Source organism: Lutjanus erythropterus, chromosome 1, assembly GCF_056507025.1.
Source record: "Lutjanus erythropterus isolate fLutEry1 chromosome 1, fLutEry1.hap2, whole genome shotgun sequence".
In the NCBI taxonomy this organism is placed as follows: Eukaryota; Metazoa; Chordata; class Actinopteri; order Lutjaniformes; family Lutjanidae; genus Lutjanus; species Lutjanus erythropterus.
Window position 1 is genome coordinate 27,571,937 of NC_139317.1, and position 25,164 is coordinate 27,597,100.

General features: G+C 40.3%; 1 protein-coding gene across 2 annotated transcripts in view; it reads left to right on the forward strand.

Moving 5' to 3' along the window:
• The window catches only part of myom2b (myomesin 2b), a 46,544-nt gene extending 40,465 nt beyond the window's left edge, over positions 1 to 6,079 (forward strand). For both annotated transcript variants that reach the window (XM_084718591.1, XM_084718597.1), the window contains 2 exons: positions 2,707 to 2,832; positions 4,210 to 6,079. In XM_084718591.1, the coding sequence (XP_084574717.1) occupies positions 2,707 to 2,832; positions 4,210 to 4,416 (333 nt within the window). In that variant the 3' untranslated portion in view covers positions 4,417 to 6,079. The remainder of the gene's footprint in view (positions 1 to 2,706; positions 2,833 to 4,209) is intronic.
• The last annotated feature ends 19,085 nt before the right edge of the window (positions 6,080 to 25,164 follow it).

Here is a 25,164-nt window from a genome sequence, read left to right on the forward strand (position 1 = left end):
AATTACCTTATTAATCAGACACAGTTGCAACAGTATGTTTCTATTAAGTTGTCTAGTGATGCTATGGAGCCTACGTGTCTACTGGATGCTGTTGTGTTACTCCTGGTGTTTAAATATTTTGTACATTCATGCGGGTGGTATTCTTAAAAGCAACATATTTATTGTCAAAATGCAACATACTGCATGATAGCAATGACAGTTTCAGTATCATGATAAGAATTCTTTACAGAACACAGGGCTCCAGACTGGTCAGAGTGTGCGAGTTTAAATATTGTCATGTCATCACACGTGGGCAAAACATGAAAAACAGCAGAGGTGGAAAACCTCAGCAGTTCTAGATGTTATCGTTCCTGACCAGCAGTTTTGGACGTGCACATGAAGCTTTGTAGAGAGAGGCTGGTTTTAACCCTCTCTCTCAGCATCACTGGTTATACTTAATGACACCTCAGCTAATTTAAGTTTTAATGGTCTTGATAACTTTACACGGTGGTTAACTTAATGTTATTAAACTAACGTTAGACAGCTACCTTCAATGACTAATGTCAGCGTATCCTTTGTAACCAGCTATAACTTAGGGTAGGTGGCTAGTTTCTTGAATAAATTCATGGATTTTTTTCAATAGTAATGATTGCGTTAAACATTTCACTGTTAAACTGAATGAGAAACTTATTACAGTTAGATTTCAGTTGCTGTTATTTCCTTTCAGCATCACCCACAAATACTGATAATGTGTATAATTAAATTTTTTTAATTGTGTATTTTGACAGTAATACATTAATCACGCATACATTTTGCTCTTTTTATGTGTGCAGCATGTCCTTGTTTAACGACATTTAATAGACTGAATGTAAGGAAAAGATGCAAGAATTATGATTATTAATAATTTGGTGCAAAGCAAGCAAGATCATACAGTCGATTAGTCCATGCTATACCTCCACAAAGTAATTGGAAATTGTAGTTCCAGGAACAATTTTTTTAAGGACCTAAGAGGTGACTGAAATAAAATGGTGCAAGTGCACAACCAATAAGAAAAGTTAAGCACTGCAAGCTAGGGCTGGGCAATATACCTATCATATTATGACATGACACTACGGTACATATCGTGATAGATTTTGGATATTGTTATATTGTGATATGGCGCAGGTTACGTGTTGTCTTTTCCTGGTTTTAAAAGCTGCATTACAGTAAAGTGAAGTCATTTCTGAACTTACCAGACTGTTTTTTGATGTTCTATTATTTGCCTTTACCCACTTAGTCATTATATTCACATTATTGATATTTATTTATCAAAAAAATATCATTAGCTTAATATTTTGTGAAAGCATCAGTAGTCATTCCTTCAATATTGTCACAATGATGATAGAGGTAATTGGTCAAAAATACTGTAATTTTGTCTATATTGGCCAGTGATTATACAAGAAACTAATTTTATAACCATGGCAACTTCCATCCCTTATATTACATGAGATGTAACATACAACAACCTACAAAATCAATAATTAGCCCCACCCCTTAAGTTCCTGTACTTTTCGAAAGTACTACCGCTTGAGCAGGGATTTTTTGGGGGGTAAAATGATGCCCCCAAAACTTAATTTACTGCTGTTGTCAAAGATATTGATTTATCGATAAATATTAATACTGAATATTTGAAATGCTTTCAGTACTTTTTTTTTTTGCAGTATCGATGCTAGGAACATGTCCTCACTCTCATTTGTCTTTGACACACAAGAAAATGGTACTGAATATTGGTCATTTTGGTCTAATTAGAAATTCCAGTAGCATGAAAATACTAGTGGAAATGCACTATGCACAATGAGTTCCTTCAAAGTTTCCTCATTCCTTGTAAAAAAAATCCTGTAATGGAAACACAGCTTTTGTCACTAAGTAGGAGATTTTGAGCTCTGAATACTGTTGTTTCCACCAAAACATATGTCATAACTAATATTACGGGGGTCTTGTGCAGCAGCTACCTTTCATCACTCAAACAAAGGGAAAGTAGCAACCCGTAGATTAGCCTACATTGGTCTAATTAATGAGTGCAATTGCCATTGTACATATAACACGTTAATTAGAGAGGAGTCATCACTTGCAAATACGGCATCTTTTTTTGTAGGTCAATTAGATTTTTAGACCAGTAGAGCTTTTAATTTCTCAAAATTAAATGCAAGTGTTTCTCTTAATAGGAACGTAATTAGCCTTCTACAAGTGCCACTCCATAAAAATGTGCTAATGTCCAGACCGTGCAAATGAGTGGGCAGGTATGAGAGAGGGAAATTAAAACACTGTATTCTGAGCTGGTACCACTCACATAGTGCAAGTGAGAATCCAAGTACTCTGTGTTGTCTGAAGAACATCAACACAAGTGTCCTTAAACTCTGAAGGCTTTGAACATCAATAGTTTTGTTTTTGCTGGAATGTGTTGTCATTGTCATTTAATTCCAACATATTTTGGTTGAGCTAACAGAACTCAGCAGAGCAGAATAGACGAGAATACATCATTAGTTCCTGTGTCCAACAAGCCCATCTAGCAGTGCTCAGCTTTAGCTAAAGGGAGATGGTAATCAAAGCTCATGCTGCTGCTCTGAGTAAAAGATAACTCAAATTTTAAATAAAACTTTAAGTGACAGCCGTTTTAAATGTTAAATCATGCTTAAGTCCCTGTGCTGCCTCTCTCGCTTTTTTTTAACCTTTGATTTCGTATTTCAGTACGTGGTCTCCCTGGACCAGGGCAAGTTTGCCAGCCTGACGATCAAAGGTGTTTCCATGGAGGATTCTGGGAGATATACCATGATTGTCCAGAACAAATACGGAGGGGAGTCTGTGGATATAGTGGTGAGTGTCACTGCTGGAGTACCACAAATTACAGGATTTACTCAGGACCGTGAAATTTTTTTGACCATCTGTGGCACAAATCTTGTCTTTTCATCGGGGCCTGATAGTGAGATATTTTTCTGATCGCACTTGTGTGTAACTCAGGGTCAGACAAAACTAACAAGGTCAAACATCACCTCTGTAACGGCTCTGATTTAACAGGCTGAATATAAATCCTGACCTACAATATTCCTTACACAAGACTCAAAATGATGTGTTTAAGGGGATAGTTCAGAATATTTAACATGGGGTCATATGAGGTATTTATTTATTTATTTGACTCAGTATATTGCCTGCAGTAGATGCCAGTCGGCAAGCCTCCAGTTTGGCGAAGCAGAGAGGAGTGCTGGCACAAAAGATAAGCAATGTACTGCTGTGGATGCAGTCTGCAACAAAACGTATTTTAGCCACCAAAAAAAATTAATATCAGTGTAAGTGTACCCTATATTTAGAATATTTTATCTGCTTTACTATGTCACCCAACAGCTTTTTCCAGCGGGAAACCACCAAATATCACTCTTTCCAGCTCCATTAAGTTAAATCAGTAATTTTACCTCACATAGCACAAGAGTTGCTGATCTACTGTGGCCTCAATCTGTTAGCTGGTTTGTGTTACGGTGTGATGTCAGGTTAATTCAGATTCACTGAAGTCACACAATAACAAAAACAAACTAACACGTTAAGGTAGCGACAACAACAATTCCTATGTTCTGCATGGTAAAATTACTGATTTCACCCATGGAGTTTGGCTGGTTTATATAACCGTTGTTTCCTGTCAGAAAGGGCTGTCTGATGACAAGGTAAAGTGGTGAACATATTCTAAATATAATGTACACTTAAAATGATACAGATTTTTTTTTAAGTGGATAAAATACATTTTGTTGTTATGGGGCACCCCTATAGCTCAGTTGGTAGAGCGTGCGCACCATGTATTGAGGCTGTCAGTCCTCTGCAGTGGCTGCTGGTTCGATTCTCGCCTGCGGCCCATTTGCCGTGTGTCTTCCCCTCTCTCTACCCCCTTTCCTGTCATATCTTCAGCTGTCCTATCACAATAAAGGCAAAAGCCCCAAAAAATTATCTTTAAAATATTTTGTTGCCGACCTGTCCACAACAGGTCATTGCTTAGCTTCATTGCTGGTGCCTCTCTCTGCTTTCCATAACTGGCGTTGTGCTGACCACCATTTACTGTAGGTAATACACTGACTATGACGTAAGTGACTACTGCATACAACACCACTTTAATTAATGTTAATGATCCCTGTACAAACAGTCAAGTAAATGCATGTATGGGTCTACATTACATTAACATTATGTCTCATTCTACCACTTTCTCTCCAGGTCAGTGTGTACCGTCACGGAGAGAAAATCCCTGAAGCGAAGCCAACTCTGACCCCTAAAACAATCATCCCTCCTAAGCTCCCCATTGAGATCCCTCAGCCCAAGACCCAGCCTGCTCCTAGCCCCGCCCCATCTGCTCCTAGCCCTGCCCCTCCCAAGGCAGCAGGAAGAGGGGTGAAGAGTCCCACTCCCACTAGGAGGAAGTAGAAAAGCATAACAGTCATAAATGAAGAAGAAACATATTCACACACTGGTGCACATGTAGACCACACTACAAGCTTTTGTTGGTATTCTCTATCTGGACAAATATTTAAAGCATTAAATGAAATGGAGCTGCCACACTTGGCGTTAAATTAGAGAATCAAGGAAACCCTGATAGCTAGAATAATAGCTGTAGTAGTACAAAAAAAGAAAAAAAAAATGTATTAATGTGATAATGCTGTATGAAAACAAAAAACCTGAAGTTAATAAAATAAAATATGAAACTAACTCATATCTGAACATGGCTAAATTAGAAATGAGTTTAATTTGACTGAAATGAACTGAATTGAAACTTGAATAAAGTTGAAATTTGATTAAAAACTATTGCTGGAAAAAGTATGAAATGTGTTATAAATTGACGCTGGAATGTAAATGAAGCAGAACAATTAAACGTAGTTTTCACAGACAGTCCTGCGTACAAATGTTCACAAAAAAATCTGATATAATAAAGGTATATCTGGAAAAAAAGGGTATATAGCTATTGAGTATATTGTTGGTCACCACCATGGAGACATCTGCTCAGAATGCTTAAACCTCTCAGAGCTTTACTCACCGTCTCAAAGCATGACAACATAGAGCATTAGATAAAAACTTTCTGTAGGAACAATAGCTTTATTGTGCCCTCATCACTATACTGCTTAAAAGGAAAGGTCTTATTTTTCACTGATGCCTGCATTCTTGATGATGTGCATTGCAACATATAGCACTTTATGAGGCCCTTGGCAGAATTTGTTACGTCCCTTTCACACACCCTCACCACCACCACCCTTTGAAGACAGGGCCAAGCCAAGTCATGGTGGCTCTGCAGAGAGAAGTGGGCCCACTCTGCCTATAGGGAGGGGCAGCTCTGCATATGATCAATGGTTTGGCTCGTGCTTGCGGTCGTGAGACGCGTATAATACATGAAGGATTTCATTTACATGTTTCAGAAAATCTTGCCCCGTTCATGGTTTCTGCAGGATCTTGATGCAAGAAACGACACAGGCTCAGCATCACAGCTCAAAGTCACTGCTACATCCAACAACGCTTAATAGTTTTTATCTTTCTTTAGAAATAAAGCAAACTTTCACAAAGAACACATTAACACGAGTACAGAGAGAAATAGCCTGCACAAAGCCATCGTAATGCTCCCACCTCTGTCAACAAATATACAACACCGTCCTCCTTGACATCACCATGGTGAGATATGTAACATGCTGAAGATCAGCTGGCTGTGAATCACCACTTAGTAAACCAGAGCCGTGGAGCAGGACTGTCACACTGCTGCCACCGAAAACTGTCATAACCGAGTTCTGCTAAGTAATATTGACTCTGACTGTTAGCAACAAATCATATTTTGGGGGAAATCTATATGCATTCTACCTTACAGCTAAACATCAATAATGTACAGTCCTCCTGGTCATCAAACCAGCAGCAGAAACAGACATGCTTGGAGCGGTCAGTCAGGTTTAAAGTGCAGGAAGTAGCTGATGAAAAAGATGGCTGATGAGATTTGTGGTTCATTAAAGCCGATGAGAGGAGAAGAGCAGACGGAGGGAAGAGAGGGAGGGGAGGAGGGTAAATTCATTGTTTCTGTGTTTGCTGTTGCTAATAAAAGAAAGAGATTACACTTTGCTGAGCCTGTTTATTCATTCTGTCAGAGAGAAAGGCCGAGAACAAGAGACGGATTGTGAGAGAACTGAAATAATGGAGAGACTGAAAGCGAGAAAGTGAGACTGTGAGGTTGCTATTGTTTTGTGTTAACTTTTGTTGCTGATGTGTCTGCTCTGGCGGTATGAGACACGTCTTGTCATGCTTGTTAACAAGTTGAGAATGAGTTGAGTGTTTGAGTGAATTGGAAAAAGATATAGTAAGAGAGGGTGTGTGCATCTAAGTTATTTTGCAGTTGTTGCTGCTGTTGTTGTCTTCTGGACCTGAAGACAAATCTCATCATGTCATAAATCGTGTGTATAAGTGTGAAAGGAAGGAAGAAATGGACTGAGACAAAGTGTGCGTGAGAGATGGATGTAGATAATTCAGTGTTGCGTGGCAATGAAGTGCTTCTGAAGTGCGACAGAGGAAGAGGAGAAGAAGAAGGCGACACCGTGTGTGTATGTGTATTAGAGAGCAAGAGGGAGTGAAGGAGAGACAGAGATCTGAATCATTTTGATGTTTTCGCTGATCATCTGCTGTGAGATCATTTTTCTGACTTTTTAATTAATTTTCACATTTTTAATCAACATAATTACTGAGAATCCAAATGTTACCATGACAACCAACTTTTAATTTCAATAAACTTGGGAAAGGGCTCATCTCTGTGAAACACGCAGATAGCCTGTGCAGTCACAGACACACAAACAGATGCATACATACAGACACACAACCACGCACACAAGCATCACCACACACACATATAGACGGCTGCTATCTAAATGGAATAGCTAGCCAGTACTGATAGCATGAAATTGTGTTTCCAAATATAACACCGTGTCATTGGAGTGTGTGAGAGTGTGTGTGAGTGTGTGTGTGTTGAGAAACAAGACTATAGAATACATGCTCTTCTACAGTCCTCCACATGGGGGCACTATGGTAACATGCACACATACTTAGACACTCACTTTTAGGTACATGCACGTACACACACACACACACACACACACACACACACACACACACACACGGATAGACAGGCCTGTCCTAATTAAAGCAGCGCTGTTCAAACAATGAGATAAACTAGGAGCAGAGACATTTTGTGGGTGTGCACTGACACAGCCACATTTTAAAATACTGCTATTACGCACACACACTCGTGCACATGGACATTTTTTAATTTGCAATTTGCATTGTGGGGGTAAATGCTGACAATTACTCTGATGATGCTATTGATTACTGCTGATTTTTGCCTAAAAGAGAGAGGAGGAGAGAGGTGCACAGAGGGATAGAAGAGGAGGAGAGATTTGAGGAACAAGGGAAGAAGGAAAGAGAGGAGAAAACAAGCAGCATGTTATTCTACAGGCTTGTCACGCTGTTTCAGCACAGATGATCATTTCTTTATTTTACTGTGAGTAGAGAGACAGCTATAGGAGAAGGGGAAGGAAGGTGAGGGAAAGAAAGTTGAGAAAGAGTGCAGAGAGGGTGCAATAAGGGAGATAAAGAGGTGCGGGAGACACAAGGGAGGAAGGAGGAAAACAAGCAGGAGAGAAGCAAAAAGTGAGAAAGGTGGGTTGCTTAAACCTGATTTTGAAAGTGCACTGCATCGGATACACATGGTTGGCTTCCAAATCTTTTGTCTCGTGCTCATAACATCCTCACACTATAATCAGACAACAGTGGGGTGTCACACTCCTTGGTATAACTGAAATTAACCTGCTTGTTTCTGATTCATCGAACGTGTCAGCACCTCCAGTCTCACAGGAGCTCCCACACCAATTAAAGAAATCTCAATCTGCAAATGCTGAGTTGTGAGTATGAAGTTTGACACAATCAAGACAGCTGGAACGTGCCTGCTCATCAAAGATTGAATTTGTAAAGTGCACACAATAGCAGATAATCCTGACTGACCTTTGGTCCTGTCTAACCTCTGGCTGGGATTTCCCCTCAGACTGGTGGCAGATCAGCCCAGTAATCCTCCACTGTGCTCCCAATACATGTGAAGAAATAAAGACAATACAAACGTCCAACTGATCGACAATAGATGAAGGACAGAGACTCAAGAGGGTATTAAAATAGTTTTGTGAAATGATAGCAGGTTAGATTCATCCATGCTGCAATTCTTAATGTAGTATTTGGACATTTTGACTTCAGGCATGTTATTTGTCAGACATTCCTCGTGCGTCTTCTATCCCCAGCACATGTTCAAAACACGTCCTGTAAACTTAAAGGCTGCATTTACATGAAGTGCAAAATGACTCATCTTAAGAAGATGGCAAGCTTAATGTTCACATCTGGTATGTTTCCAGTGATATCAAGTGATGCTTTGCAGGGAAACATGCTTCTCCCTCTGCAGGGAAGTCAGGTAGCTCAGCTGCACAGCAGCTCCCCCGGAGCAGGTAGTGACTCAGTGTCTGGCTGTTGGAGGCTTCAGCAGGACAGATGCTTGACAACACGGGGACTTAAACCCTGAATCTCTGGCCCAACGACAGTGTGCCTACATGCCATTCCATTCTGTGGCACCAATGCCACTCTGTCAGGATACTGTGGGCCCTTTCACATTGTTTGTGTCAATGTGTGCAATAAATCATACATTGTCTAATTGTTTTATAAAAACTGAGAACTGTTAAGTTCACTCTTTTCTTACAGGTGACATGGAATCACCATGTGCTGAATCACAAAGGAAGCATGGAGTTACAGAGCAGTTGACCTCGAGACAATCAACATGGCATCTTTCGACCAACCAGTCAGATCGGCTGGAGAGACAGCCAGGAGTGGAGCAGTAGAGAACTAAGGCCCACCCACCTTAGTTACTGTTGCTACGCCTGTCAAGCTTGTCCATTCTTGCACTGTACTTAAGCAGTTTACAGTGGTAACAATGGCAGATTTAAAAAAAATGTGAATGGCTATTAAAACATGAGGTCTTTGATTCCACAGAGAAGCAAACAAAAGCAGCTTCTCAGTTCAGGCTGACGACTGATTATGTCAGCTAAAATGTTGACTCTCACTAGCAGATTTTATATGTTTAACTACCTAATGTAAATTAGTGCTAATGCTGAACTCCTTGAGTCAGCGGAGAAGTTTGTCTCCAGCTGAGCGCTAAACTACCCCAGCTTAGACCTAGGAAAGTGAGACAGAGAGAGATACAGCATCCCACTTTGACTCTGCGCCAGTTCACAGCCTCCTCATCCCACATAACAACTGCAAATGCAATTGTGTTTGAGAAGTTTGGCTGGAGGTATCATGACAGCAGCTAGTAAGCTAGCATTAGTTAGTCAAACATGCTAACATTCACAGCTTATGTTAGAGCACATAAAGACAAAGTTAAATTCGTTTGAAACACGTGGTCGTGTTCTACATTTTTGACAGACAACAAAAAAAAGACACCACATCCAGACTCACGAAATAGAGTAACACTCTTAGAGCCCCATGTACATTGCTTGCACACACAGAAAAATGCCAAGGCCTGCAGCATCTTAGTTGCAATGCGCTATATGATTGGACAGCTGCTGTCAGGAGGCGGGGCTTAACGAATGGTCAACTATCGATAAGGGGAATCCTAAATATTCTGGTGCATTTATTTCAAAAAATCCTCATGGCAACGTGCGATATGAGAGAAGGTGAAACAAGTGGCTGTTAAACAAGTTCAGCCATTTTGTACACAGAGCAGGCAGCAGACTTTACAAACTGAGTGTAAAAATCACTAAAAACTACAAAACTAACTTTGGTAGAAGCAGAGTGCGGGTACTGTGCTGTCAGCCACACCAGCGCACTGCAGAGCGTGCAGGGCAGTTGACGTGCTTTGTGGTGTGCTGGGATTTTACACCTGAACTATGAGCAAGAGAACAGACAATTTTACTTTCTCTGACTGTGTGGAAATCTGATGTTTTCACATCACAGGTGATGAAAATATGTGAAAATATTTTACTAATGTGAGTCTTATTGGTAACACTCATATACGCTGAGTTCAGTGTAGTGCTGAACTAAAAAAAAAGGGAATAAATTGCCAAACATTCATATTGAACAGGTAAATCCAATTGACTGACAATATTCTGAGTTGACTACAGCCCTAGTTTACATCGATGATGTTTTGTGCAAAAACGCAAAGATGTCAAACTCCTTATGTGAAGATGCTGACCATATTATGATCACGCAAATTCAAAAAATGCACTTAAGACATATTTCCTGGGTGTATATGTACATTCATAAAGGTATACATCGTTTTACTTTATCTATATCTTAACCTATTCTGAATTTAATTATCTTTGTTATGCGTTTATCATGAAGGGACTACATCTTTCATTTTATTGTGCAACGCTGTATTGTATAGTCATAAATAAATTACCTTGATGGAAGTTAGTTTGAATGGAGCCTCTAAACTGCAAACATTTCTGAATGTGACTAATCAATCTGAGCCTGTGTCACTCTGCCCTCAATGGAAAGAGAGAGAGAAAGAGAGAGAGAGAGAGAGAGAGAGAGAGAGAGAGAGAGAGAGAGAGAGAGAGTGGGCGATGAAAATGAATAGTCGTTTGTGAAACTCAGACTCCACTCAAACTGCCCTGAAAACATTTTTCTGCAAGAATGGAAGACAATGAGAATGATGCGTGATTTTAACTTCAGCTGCTTATTCCTGGAAAGCTGACTTTTTTTTTTTTATGGAAGACTCCCGACAGCACAACACCCCCCCCCCCCCCCCCCCCAACAGCTGAATTACTAACAAAAATGAAGTCAGTATTACCATACTCTTCTCAGTCTGTCTCTCTGCCTCTATCTCCCTCTAACTCGCATCTCTCTGTTCATTCCTACCCCTCTTTTTCTACCTCCATTTCTTCTCTCTTTCTGTCTCTCCTCCCTCACCCTTTTTTCACTCCTTCTCCAATCACTGTGAAATTGCAAGGCGGCTGGTTGGGGACTTTTCTGACAGAGAAATTTGGCGCCGATCAGAATCACTAGCGAGCATTCCTGCATTCCTTTCCCAATTTAAATGATTTTGCAGCTTCACAGGCAGACCCACCCAGACAGCCAGACATACTCACATTGACACTTTGCAAGTCTCCCGCCCTCTCTTTCACTTGTGCACACGCTCACTCTTTTATTTCTTTCTCCCTTTCTCTGTCATGCACAAACAAACATACACATACAAAACACAATTCAGACCTGAAAGTGGTGGTGGTGGCACCTCGCCAGAGCCCATATAGTTGCTTCACTGACTTCAGTTAGCTGAGAAAACAGATGAAAGACGAAAGAAGAGAGACTGCAGCTGGGAGGAGAGACAGCGATAGGACGCCAGATAGATGGCCTGGCAGTTTAGCAAAGCGTGTCATTAAAACATGAATGATATGTTTATCCTGGTGTATATCTGTGTTGCAGAATGCATTATTTTGCAGTCTCATAGTAATATGCCTTATTTCCCCCAAAACCGCATGCAGATAAATTTTGAGCTCCTTGGAAACGGTGCAGTCCCTTATGCATGTTAACATGTCGAAGGCACACAGACAAAGGAAGCTGTCGAGCCTGCTGGCAATTTTCTTTTTTATTTTTTTTCCCTCTTGATGTGTAGGGGCCAGCTGTCTCACTGAGATTATTATGTGAAGGCAGCGCACCAGGTTTGCCTCACCTGTCTGTTCCATGCATCAGATGTTCTTCTTGACTTTTTGTGCTGAGCAGCCGAGGCACAGTGAACAGGTGTCTGCAGCTCCTGAGGGCTAAGGGGCACTTTCAGAGGAAAAGCTATATCATAATCAGCCACTTCAAATTCAGCTTTTCACCCTGCCTATGAAGCCATCACGCTGTCAGCTGCAAACAGCAAAGCCAAAAGTCACGAGCTTTCACTCATTTCTTGATTTTAATGCTATGTATCATTTTCAAAATTATACTCCAAAATATTTTGACAGCCTGAAGTGGTGGAATGTAACTATGTATATACTCTATAACTAAGCATATACTCCCTCAATAATTGTAAAAGTATTTTATACCTCTACTTCACTACAGGGGTAGTGTACTTTTTAGTCCACTTTTTAGTCCACTACATTTATCTTACAGGTATAGTACAATACAAGATTTCACATACAAAACACAAGAACATGCCATAAAAATTATGTATTGATTGATTATTTTCTCCACCCCAACCAGCAACAACATTAGTAGAGGATTACAATTCATCTAAATGTCTTAATTTTATTACCTATAAGTACTTTTTGGTAATTTTCCCTGAAATAAATCTAAAAATGATGAGGATATGATTTTTGATAGGGTCTGTGCCAAACGAGCATGTGCCCTACTGTATGTAAGAGGAATATGATTTGTAGGCCAGGGCATCATGATGCTTTGTTTATGATGGTATGGTGTGACTTGTGACACTTTCATCAAAGAATTGCAGCTCATGATATTTGGATATTGAACTTAGCCACATTGTGATTTCAATGATATTTCAATTAATTGTCAGCCCTACTTTTAAATAAAGTAAAATTATGAAGGCCAGACTTTTATTTGTAATTTAGTGGGGTTTTTTGTGTGGATTTGCTTGTTTTATACAGTAACAGCCTTATTATCTCTAGTCATAAACAACTTTCCCTTTGCACTGAAAAAAACAAGCAGAATTATTGATTCTAACTCCTTCCTCTGTCTTTAAGTCTTCATCATCTTCTGAAATATGAGCAACTAAATAAGTTAACAAGTTTTACTTGAATGTCTCTTGAGCAAAAGACATTCATTTATCTAAGTACTAATGTCCAGTGTACTGAGCAGTACTGATGACTGATGGGTTTTTCTGTATTTAAAAAACAATGTGTGGTTAATTTTCAAAATGATTTTCTGAGTCCAACAACAAAGGCAGCAGTAAGGCAGAGTCAAATTGACTGTTCCAAATATCCACTTCAAGACACCCTCCTCAGCAGATACAGGCTTCTCATAGGTATCATACCTTCAGCCACTGTTACTGGCCAAAAACAGAAATAAGTCCTGATGAAGTAGTACTCAAATTAATTGTTGTAGTAGTAGTGGTAGTAATACTTGCTGTAGTTGTAGTAATAGTTGTAGTAGTTACAATTATCGTAGTAGTAATATAACTTGTTGTAGTAGTTGTTAATATGATATATCTAATTACTTGTACTCTTCTTAAATTTGGTTAATATTATTATAATAAGATCTATAGCTGCAAAAACAGCCGTGTCAGATGAATTAAAGTCTGTTGTACTTGTTTAGTATGGACAGTATGTGAGGTCAAAAGTCCCGCAGGTCAAACTCAGCCTCTGGTAATGTGAAGTGAACCATTTAAGTCCAGCAGAGAACCACTACTGCTGTGTGAACAGTGTGTTTTAATATGCATGCCTGGACATGAGAGTACAGCAGTTGTGGTTGTGACCTTACAATTAGAGGAGAGGGCTCCTGCCCACAAGGTCCTGAGGATCAAATTCACCAGGGGCAGTTTAATGAGAAAGATTCAAATTTGCCACTCACCTGCTGTCACTGCAGCCATTATATGTCTGTACGATATTTCTGCTACATTCAGGTGTAGTATATGTGCTGTAAATCATGGTGGAGCTGCAGGTTGAGGTGGACTACACGTATCAACAATCATCTTTTGTTTTCAGGTTGCTTCATGGTCAGTGTCTTTTTTCCTACATCCTCTCTTTAATCTTACACCTCTCTGAATCCTCCAATAAAAACAAGAAATGACTTCATAGTTACGACATTTGAGATAAAAGCCTTCCGGTTGTCTCCTTTCTCTCTGATCTGCTTTTCTTTTCTCACAAAATGAAATAAAATTATTTACTTTGAACTTTTTAACCTGTTGCAGCACAGATTGTCCACTTTCCCACTTCTAAAGCTTGTAAAGTTATTTGAGCTTTATTCAAGGTCACCTGTGTACAATCAGGTCAGCAGGTAGCAATAAATTTGCAACCTCTGTTCTGGTCTGCTGTGTGGTTTTAAATTAGCTGAAACTTGAATAATCTCTGCAGAGAGTTTACAGAGTAAAAATCCTCTCAGCTCCTGAACTGTTGCTAAGCAGGTAACAAACCCATACCAGATTTCATTTTAATCTTTTATTGCCCTGGTGATCCATGTGGCTTCTCCTTGATCTCTTGACACTTTTTTAAAATTTCTGTTAACCCTAGAACTGCACATTTTTAAGAATAGGAGTGGGGGGAAATGGATAAAAGTAGTGGTCAGTTTTCTGGAAAATCAATTAACAAACCATTTATAGATCAAATAACCAGACAGGAATGTCTGCTTAAATTGATCATAAGATGAGTGGTGTCAGCAACTTCCTGGGGAAAACTGTACAGATGAGCGACAAATTAATGGAAAAACAAATTAAGTTTGTCCATTCTAGGCTATTGTAGAAACATGGAAGTTCAACATGGAAGAGAACCTGTACATATCAATATTCTATTCCACTTCTACCATATTCTGCCAATAGATCTCCTTAAATCTTAAGGTGGGCATACATGATCAGTAGTAAAATCACTCTGCGTTCTCTGTGACATTGTTTCCCTGTGGGTGGAGTGGTGGGGCCCAACTAGGTGGAAGCACTTCCCTTGGGGTCGTGCACCACTCAAAATTCCCTCAGAGCGCTGCACTCAAAGTTCCCCAAACTTTATAACACAACTCAAAAACATACCACAATCTCAACAGGGAGAGTAATGCATGATGAAATGCCACCTGTCAGATGAGGCTATCGGATTTGTGAATAGGCATATATCTGCTAAATCCAATTATAAATTTAGCTTAGCTGTTTATGTACGCCAGGCAGACATGTGTAGCACTGCACTTTGTCTCTACAAACCTTTACGCACTACCATGCAGTGAGCCAAGAGAAAATTTCTTTTCATCTGAAGGCAACTTTTCATATTGGACCTTTAAAGACTGAGACACCGACCAGATTGAGATTGGGATTGAGATTCAAGAGCACATTACTTAATACTAATAGTACCCACTACACATGCCACTTATAAAACAGATGTCGCCCCATCCCAACATCTTGGCTTACTATGGCAACCTGTGGTGAAATAAGTACTTAACTCTAGCCAAGCATCTCAACTTTTAAGAATATTTTAAAACTCTCTACTACCCCTGAGATTAAACATTAGTAAACATACTCAACAGTCCATCTACACTTCATGTGTATTAGCTACATTCAAAGCAGACTGAATATGCTGTAATATAATATGCATGAAAATTTTCAGTATCCATGTACTGTAACTGTTTGATTCCACTGGGCATGGCTGCATCGTATTCTGACTGTGACTCCTGGTGACCTTGGCCATTCTAGACAATGCTTGTGATTTCACCAAGGGTTCTGCAGTGAATCTAAGAAGCAGCTTGCCACTCCGCTCCGTGGAGAATAGTTGCCAAGTCTATTTTTGATGGATGCCGCGTCAAACTGCAGATCGAGCCAGGCACGAAGTCAGACACAGGAACGGCATTGGGAATCTGGACAGTTTTTTCTTAAATAAAACACCGTGTAGCCTCCTGATTACAAAAACAGACAGAACCAGATTCTCCTGGTTCAGCATGAAGCCGTGTGAAGGATGGATCAAAATGACGTGGCAGACACAACATGCACAGATGACTTAAGACATAAGGCTGGTTAGTAATAGAGGAATGGCCCAGTTTTCCTCCACCAAGTCTCTGCTGTTTTGTGTGCATATGGCAAAGGCTGATACCAAGATCTGTGATTAGCTGGTGGGTCAATGCTGGAACAAACTGGTTTACCCAGTTCATTGTAGGTGTCTCTCTCTCAGCCTTGTTGTAACTTCCACTTAAACCAGGTGATGAGCTTGCCAGTATAAGTGTCTTTCAAAGCCTGATCTGGAGAGGCTTTCTTCCTGGTTTGGTGCATCCCTTTGATCCTGCAAGTGTGATTCACTTGACTCTCATCCCTTTGTGGCACTGGACCTTCCCTCAACACAGAATTCCTTGAATCATTGACTTAAACTATTTCAATTGGGTCTGTGATTTGATCTGCCTGAGACTGCAATTCTTGCAGAGGCTGTACTGGCAAGTAACAATGCCTCTCGCCTTCATCATCCTTGCTGCTCTCAGGTTGTGCTGCATTGTTTTATTCTTTGTCTTTCCTGATGCTCTTTTTATTTAAGAAACTTTGTGTGAAATCTTTAACAGTACGTAACGGTAAGTGGAAGCGAGAGATTCTGCAAAATTCTGCTGTCACTCCCTTTGCCTTTCTCAGGCACAACTTCATAGATTGGAAGGTCCTTGTTTATCTGACGTAGCACTAGATACAGTCTTACCAGCGACTCTGGAGCTTCCTGTTCCACCCATGGGAGTCATACTTCTGACAAGGACAATGTCACCCTCTTCCAACACTGAGCTCCTGACTTTGTTGTCATTGTACCTTTTACTTCTCTCTGCAGATCTCCTTGCATTCTCTTCTTCAGTGTTTCCATTTTTTATGTATTCTTGGTGGTCTGTGCCCAGTCTCTGGTGTTAGGAGGAATGATGAATCAGTAGGTAGTCCTGGACCTCTCCTGACCAAGAGATAAAAGAAAAAACCCTGTGACCTCACTTCATGTACCGTCGTAGGCAAAGATAGCCTTGTTTAATGAGTCCTTCCAGTTGGCTTCCCTCACAGTTGAAATGCTCAACTTGACCATTTTTCTCTGGGTGATGTGGTATTGTCATTGTTCTGGCCTTGCCAGTTATTCAGTGTGACTTCTGCCGGTCCTTTACTGTAGTGCAGTTTTTGAGCATTGACTTTGTTTTTCCTGTGTGCCATGAAGTTAGTCTAACCTCTAATTTACACCAGGCGCTAGTGCGCCGCGTCACGGCTGTGCTGTGGCACTCGGGCAGATACACAGCCATTCTAGTCAATGCTGTAATTTACACCAGAGGCGCCATGGCGTGTCTCAGCAGCGTCACAGAAGCGGCTTGGCGCTCAGCTCCGCAGAGAATACGCAGCAAGTCTATTTTTGACGGATGGCTCGTCAATTGGCACAGAGCAGGTCGAACGGGTAGGAAGTCAGGCATGGAAAAGGCAGGGAGAATCTGGTTGATTGTCTCCATTAATACTCTAATACTTATCTTTTTTTAAATTCTTGCCTTGTTTAATACTTAAATGCTGGACATGCTCATGTAATATGATGTGATGTAAGTGATATTTATCACTACTGTTGTTTATGTATTCTTGAATTTCACACTGCTCATATAAGTAAAGCATCTCAGCATCACTTTGTGGTCCAGAGAGTTACTGTATGGACGAGTTTAACTTGCTGGAAAACTGAAAGGGGAAATTGAGACCAGTATGTTCATCCTTGAGCCTGAAATGCCACAGCTTGCTAGTTGAGCAAACAGCTGAATTTTAAGTTTTGCCCCCTTGGTCATAATGTACTTCTCGAGGAGAATCCAAACTTCAGGTTGCATTAATCATTAAATATCTTGTCAACCATTGTCTTGCATGATTTTGATGTTGTGGCATAGGCTTGTGTGAATCATGTGATGTCCTCTGGAACATCTGTCCACATCAGCAGACACCTATTCAAAAGGCTGAGTAGTGACAATACTGGTGAGAGGTACTCAGGTATTTCTGCTATGCTTCTTGCTATTTAAACAGGAGCAGCTCAAAGAAACATGATGTTCAATCTCCGTCTGTGTCTGCAGCCAGAAGAACCTGTCTTATAAGTCAAGATGTCCTCTCTACACCTTGGTGTTTCATTTTGTTATTTAATGCTTTTAAAAAGTGTGTCCCTCAATTTTTGATGGACAGACTTGTTCTTAAGGCTTTTTTGTGACACAAAATATCCATAATCCAGTGTCAGCTTCTCCTGTTCATGCAACAGCTGTCTAGTCTGCATATAATTACATCATGAGCAGTGGATTTCTAGGCTTGGTACCCGACAGCAAACACTCAATCACAGGACCAATACACTACCTACTCTCTGTGAGCCAATCAGATCTCTTCAGGAGGGACAGTTTGAGGCTCTGTTCCAGTTGTCACTTCACACTGGGCTGTCAGGACCATAGACCATATGATATTAATGTCCTCCACCTCACAGGCTATACTGTTGCTTGCACTGATGGAGATGACAGTTTCTGTGTAATACCTCCATCATACTCTCAGTGTCAACAGACATTATCTATCCATCCAGTAGAAGTCTGACTGTTGACAAGACATAAATGAGTGAATTGTTATCTGTGTACATGACGCAATAGGAGCCAATCAGCAAGTCTGCAAATTCCCACTGACACTCCACTTCAGAGCCAGAATCTGCAATTTTCCAGAATGAAAGTGAAAGTAGTTCTTCTCAGACTCAGTGAGTTTGTGTGTTGCATGTGCAATGACTTGTACTTGTTCTGCCTGCTCCTGATATATACAACTGCATGGAGGCCTTGATTGGAGAGTTTACTAAAGTCTGAAGGATGGAAAGCCCTTTGCATTTTTCTTTCATTGGTTTACTCTTTGGTTTTTAGACCACTGCATATCTGGCGAGGAATTCTAGTGGGGGTCAGCAATATATTGCCTGTAGTACAGTTCCATTTATTTTACAGGTCCATTAATGCTCCGAGCTCTCCAACACTACTTTCTTTTTTCTCACTGCAATGGTGTCAACTGGGTCCATCATAATGGCCTCTGCTAATACAATATGTGCCAGCTAGTGTACTTCCTGTCTAAACAACTCACATTTGCTGGGCTTAAACTTTTTATCATGCACTATGAGCTGCTTGAGCCCGACTGTCCTGACATCTTCCACATGAGCTGAGAATGACTTGCTGAAAACTATTCTGTCATTAAGATATGGAATACAAATTTAATCCCTCAAACCTTGCAGTTTTGCATATATCACTGTGAAGCAGCAGGTGCTTTCATCAAGCCAAACAGTATCCTGATCCACTCACACAAACCCCAGGGGGTCACCAAAGCAGGGAGGTGTGTGCTCTCCTCAGCCATGAAACCATGATGATAGGTCTTCCCTTGGTCTAACAGAGAACCAAGAGTTGCCTCCTAGGCCATCCATGATGTCTTGTGCTCTCGCAGTTGACTGGCTGTCAGGAATGGCTTTCCCGTGCAGCTCACAATAATCAATACACAAGGACTACACAAGATACATAAAATGAGTTTTTTCACCAAGCCTTGTGCAGTGAGCGCAATGAGATTAGGCAGATAATCTGTCATTTTTCTCTGTAATGGTTTGGGCACAGACAGATAGGTATTTGCAACAGACACTGGGTCTTTTACTGAGATGGAAAGCTGTAACTTTTCTATGCATCAAATGTCATTTTTCTGAGAGAGGGAAGCTGACTCATCTCTCAACATAATCTGTACCACTTTCAGGCTCTGAGAGATTGTCCAAGTTAACTTGAGTCCCACTGTCATTTGCTGAATAACCTTGTTTTGTGGCTTGATTTGGATGCTTTGAAGGTGAACACTTGGGCTTCTGTATGAACTCTTTAATTTGTGAAACTTTGGCTTTCAGGTTGTTCAGAAGAAGTATGTTGGGGCACATCTCTTGGAGCTCAAACTGAATGTCTGGATGTATTTTACTGCTTTTCTGCAGGTCTGTCTCTAGTCTGAGCAGAATGAATGACTGCAGAATGTTATGTTGTTAACATTCTCCTCTTGTCTTGTCTCTCACTCTCATAAGCACAGGAAGTGTTCAATATTTCCAGTAGCAGCTCATCAGAAACATTTGGCTGCTCAAGGTATGGTTGAAGGTCATGTTTTTTGTTATGACTCTGCAAGCCAGTCAACACTGTGCAGAGGAACATGTTTTGGATAACCCCAGGGTCATATTTTAATTCTGACTCAAATTCTTGTGAGGCAAATAAAATCTTTTGTCTCAAGTCCAAGGCACGGATGACAAGATTTGTGGGGTCTCTTTGGCACTTTGTGCCTCCAGACTTAATTCTTTATACAGGTCTGTTGCACTTTCTTCCTAATAGAGGCACCTGAGAATCTGCCTTAGTTTGGGTAGTCTCAGGTTAGTTTTCCCATCTAGGTAACTACATAACTACATGCCAGGAGCCACAGCATGTTCAACATCTGGAAAATATTGTCCATCAACTTTGACTGAGCACGAAGCATCATAGATGTAAAAGCACTTGCTGGAGTCTTGTGTATTGTGTCCTGTCAGCTTGAGTCCCTCAGAGTGCCATCTGCCTCTCATGTGTAACAGCCCGATCCAAGATGTTGTGGAGCAGGTCTCTGTGTGTGGACACAACAGCCTCTGGTTTCTCATTGTTTGACCAGCTTGAGTCCCATTTTGTCCACTTCATTTTCCTGGCTGGACATAATTCAGAAGCAGCCTTAAATCCCAGCTGTATGGCTTGTATCAGCTAACCTCTTCTCCTGTGCTAAACTGGAAAAGGTAAGCCAGTCTTTCTGTCCAGGCTCACCAATTTAACTAGCTATCTTAAAGTCTTTATTCCATCAAGGGGGGACTTCAGAGGGTGTACTGTAAGGGCTAACATATTACTGTAAGTGGTGGCTATCTGTGCTCTATTTACCTCAGTTTCTTTGGATAATTTGCTTTTTCCTTGTTTTTCCTCTTTTGCTTGACTTAGCTGGCTTTCTTGCTCATATATCTGTTAAAATTCTCGACTGGCAGTAGTTAGTTGACCTACAAGTCAACAAGAGATGTCCATTACAGCATGCATAGTGCTTGCTTGCATAAATTGTATAAATTTTCTGATTTCTCTTGTTCTAATTACTCCATGTTTCATTCGGCAACTTGGACCATAGTAGGCCATTGTAGCGTTAGCTCCGAACTTTGATGTACGTCAAATTGCAGGCAGGGTGTGCTCAGTTATCTCACAGATCAATGTTTCTACTTCACCACCTGATATCACCAACCTGGGTTATCCGACGGGCTGAGTGAAAACTGGGTTTACTTTGGGTAAAAGCTAGTCGAATCATCCCAACCCATCCCCTGCAAAGTGTCTCACCTCTGAATAGGGGGTGATATAAAACAACTGTGTGTGTGTGTGCAGCTCTGAGGTCAGTGTATTCAATAACTGAGACACAAAACAGGATCTCCCACTACAGACTGTGTAACCAAAGTAACATTACTGACCAACTTCCTTTTTCTCTTTTCATTTAAATACAACGATAAAACAGTAAACAAAATGAGACACTTAACAGAGAACATAAAACTCTAGAGTACATTATTTTATAGTCTACTCTGTAAAGTACCCACTACAACAGCATATAATTCACATCTTTTTCATACTCATCAAACCATTCATTGACCCCTCCTTCCCTTCATGAAGTGATTTGATATCTCTCCACTCATTTATTCAGGCTTTTTCTTTTTTTCTCACCTGTCTGCATAGTTATATTGCAGCACAAGGGAATATAACTAGGAAATGGTACCATGTGACCACAAATACATAGGAGACAGAAAAACAAGACAATGCCATTTAAAGAGACAAAGGGAATAAAAGAACTGAGGATGGAGAGAAGAGAGAAGATGTGTAGGAATAACAGGGCGGTCAACAACACGTGAGGTAAATGTAAGCATAAAAATTTAAAGTCAATTATTTGGTGAAAATATGATGGAGCTGTGTTGCTAAATGTGTGGTAGCAAGATGCTGTTGCTCCTGGCAGCAGCCCTGTACACTTCCACTGTCATGGCAAATCATTGTCAAGAAGACCACAGCGCTCACACGCGTGCGCGCACACACACACACATTCTTGGTCTCTCTAGCAATATGAGGGTCAGCTATGCAGTCACCCGTACCTGTTATTCTCTTTGCTTTCATGTACACGCAGAGCGGAAGACATCAACAAGCTGCAATAAAAATTGTGCATAGCAAGTCCTTGACTATGTTCGGACATTTCAACCTCAGGACTACACTACATACTCACTGGCCCTGGACATAACTGAACTATGTTTGTGAGTGTGTATTGACTGTGTGTGTGTGCGCGCTTCATTTGTGCACTCTAGCCAAGAGAAAATAAAAAAAAAAGCAGCAACGATCTTTTCAAGCTGGAGACTGGGGCTCAAAATGTTGCATTGTGCGCCCGGAAATGAGAGAATTATATCATCCTACATAGACGTACACACACACACACAGACACATGCACTCACACTCTCACACTCACACACACACACACACACACACACACACACACACACACACACACACACACACACAGCAGTTGTGCAACAGCATAAATACTTAGGAGCAGCAACAGCGCTCAGATTTAAATGCAAAATCCATATACGTAAAAAAGTACTGCAGTGGTTGCATTTTGGAAGCTGTACAGAGAATAGTGAAGGTATGGGCAACTTCATATTATCGTTCTACAAATTTCTGACCAAATTAACTGAGAGGTACTCATTTGACTATATGTTTAGTTTGCAGCTTGCCATAGTGTTGTACTGTTTTATACTTAGAAGTGTTTTGTACACCCGACTTACATGAGTGGTGGGGAGAATATTCGAGACGCATGTCACTATAGTGCACTGTTCATTATAATCTTCATGAAGGAAAAATATGTGGCAGAGCTGTAGTACTGGTTCAAGTGTGCCTAATAAAGTGGCCAGGGAACGTATACTCAGCGAGACAAAAATAATCTGTCAAATGTCAAAGATTTTATATGCTATTTACACCACAGCAGCTATTACTTTAATAATGCAAATCAGTAAGTGCGTCTTTGATATAGCAATTAGGGTTGCAAATGTTGTGTATTTTCCTTAACCGATGAAATGAAAACTCTTACATTTAATTAATCAGTAAACATTAATAAGACATAAAAAACATGTTTATTCATGATTTTTAATTATAATTTCTTTCCATTTTAAATTTCCTTATTCAATGAAAGCCTCCACCAGACAGAACAAAGTCAATGACAAAGTTTCTGCCATTTCTATACTATTGATTAATCATCAGTTAATACATTTTTAATCAGTTGAATTATTAATGGCCATTAATGGACTAATGATTAATCATTTACATCCTTTATAGCAATACTGGATTAAAGGTACTCTTGCATCAGGGTGACGATGTATCTTGATTAGGGCTGCTGCAATTCGGTGATGTCGATTTACTTGTTGTGCGTCGATGCGTCGCTATGAACAGCTGCGCCTGGTCAGAGCTTGGATTCACCCACAGAGCAAGCTGCAGAGAGCCTCACCACGACCATCTAAAGTGTGGGAGCATTTTAGATGGAGACACAACAATTGACCCTTTGCTAACCCCCACCTCCAAACAGTGACTGTCCAATCATAACTTAGCAAACGTAACTAGAGCTGTCAAGCTTTCCATTTCTCTAACGTTGACGCAGTGTGCAGGAGGCTCTGAGAAGAGCAATACTTGGCTTTTCATGAGTCTGACTTATATGTAGTCTCTCAAAATGAAACACAAGAGCACATGTGTGGTGAATGGATTAAACTCTGTCCTCATCTGCTCTGACATAAGATGCAAATATTAGCATGTCCAGCTAACTAGCGCCATCTTTCTAGCTGCAGTAAATTTTTCTTCAGCCAAACTTGTTAGATATCACTGCATCTGCATTTGTACTGTGGGGGTTTGAGAAGAAGGATGTGAGCTGATGAAGAATCAAAGTGGGTCAATGACTATGCATCTCACTCTGGTTCACTGTTTCAGGTCTAAGCCAAGTTAGCTTAGCTCTTATTCTGGCTGTCTTCCTCAATCGAGGTGCGACTCATATCACTGAGTAACCTGTCTCCAAGTCCGCTGCACTAATATTCACTGGATTAGCCAAAAGCTGGCATTCATGTCTGGTTTTATTTATTAACGGTTTCACAACTGACTTCAAGAAAAAAATCTATATATATCAATACAATTAAACAAAAATATATCCACACTGCCCACTCCTAGTCTCATGCTGTATGTAACAATGGGACACCATGTTATATATTTGCCAACTGAAAATTATTCTTACCTATCTCTTCATAATTAAAGCCATTTCTCTTCTCTTCTACAGAGAAACATGAGCTCATTACATATTTGTGGAGTGTTAAACATGTTTGCTTGGTTGCAAGGATAAAATAAAATGACCAAAACATACACAATACAGGTATGATTTTACACTTACCTACCATCTTATACAATAGAGAGGGATTAAAGAATGTGGGTTGTATGAACATTCAGGTTGTGTGTGTCTGTGTGTGTACATTTCTGTCTGTGTTTCTTATGTCCTAGTTTCCAATCAAAGGCATGATCCAACAAGTGGAGCACTTACGTAATGCTGTGGAGGTAGTTACAGTAAGGACAGAGACGGTTTGCTTCCTAATGTGTGTGATGCATTGAGATGTATGTGTGTCCTGGTCTGTATGTGTGTGTGTGTGTGTGTGTGTGTGTGTGTGTGTGTGTGTGTGTGTGTAGACGTCAGGTGATCATGACAGCTGCTTTAGTTACTAGAGCACCAAAAGGCCAAACACGTTTCATCCCTGTCTGTTTCTGTTCATGGACCCACTTTCTATTCTTCTTTCACCCTTGTAATCACTCTCTCCCTCTGTTTCTTTCTCCTCTTCCTGTCTGTCTGTCAGAATATTTTCCTCGCTGTATTGTCATTTTGAATTGATAATATTTGTTGAGCTTATGGGGGAATATTTGGTGGCTGCTCATGCAGCCATGAGTCTCAGTGTCTGCTCTGCTACATTGCATACTCCAGTGGAGCAGGTATGAAATGGGAGTTGTGGTTGCTCCAGCCTGTTGCAGCTCAAATAACAGTTATATATTTATATATGTATTTTATTTTAAAAGAGTCAGTGGGATATACTATTCCAGATCGTATAGCATGCACCTACTACCACCCACTGCTGCTGTTCCAAAATACAGTGCATTTCATAAATAAAAAATAAAATACATTCATAGTCTGTTATAAATTCAAAATACAGTTAATTCATAGTCTGTAATGATGTTAAAAGCTATAATGAGGTTAAAAAGATAGATACATTAATAAGCAGCATTCATGAGGATTGGTTAAAATCATAAGATAATTTAAAACAGTAAAAATTTGTCTCTTGTGATTATTTCTTCCATTTTCCAGGGTTGTAATATACACAGTACCTTGTCATTTCACCGAAGATAATGGAATTTATTGTTTATTGTTCTTATGAATGTTTACATACATGGTGT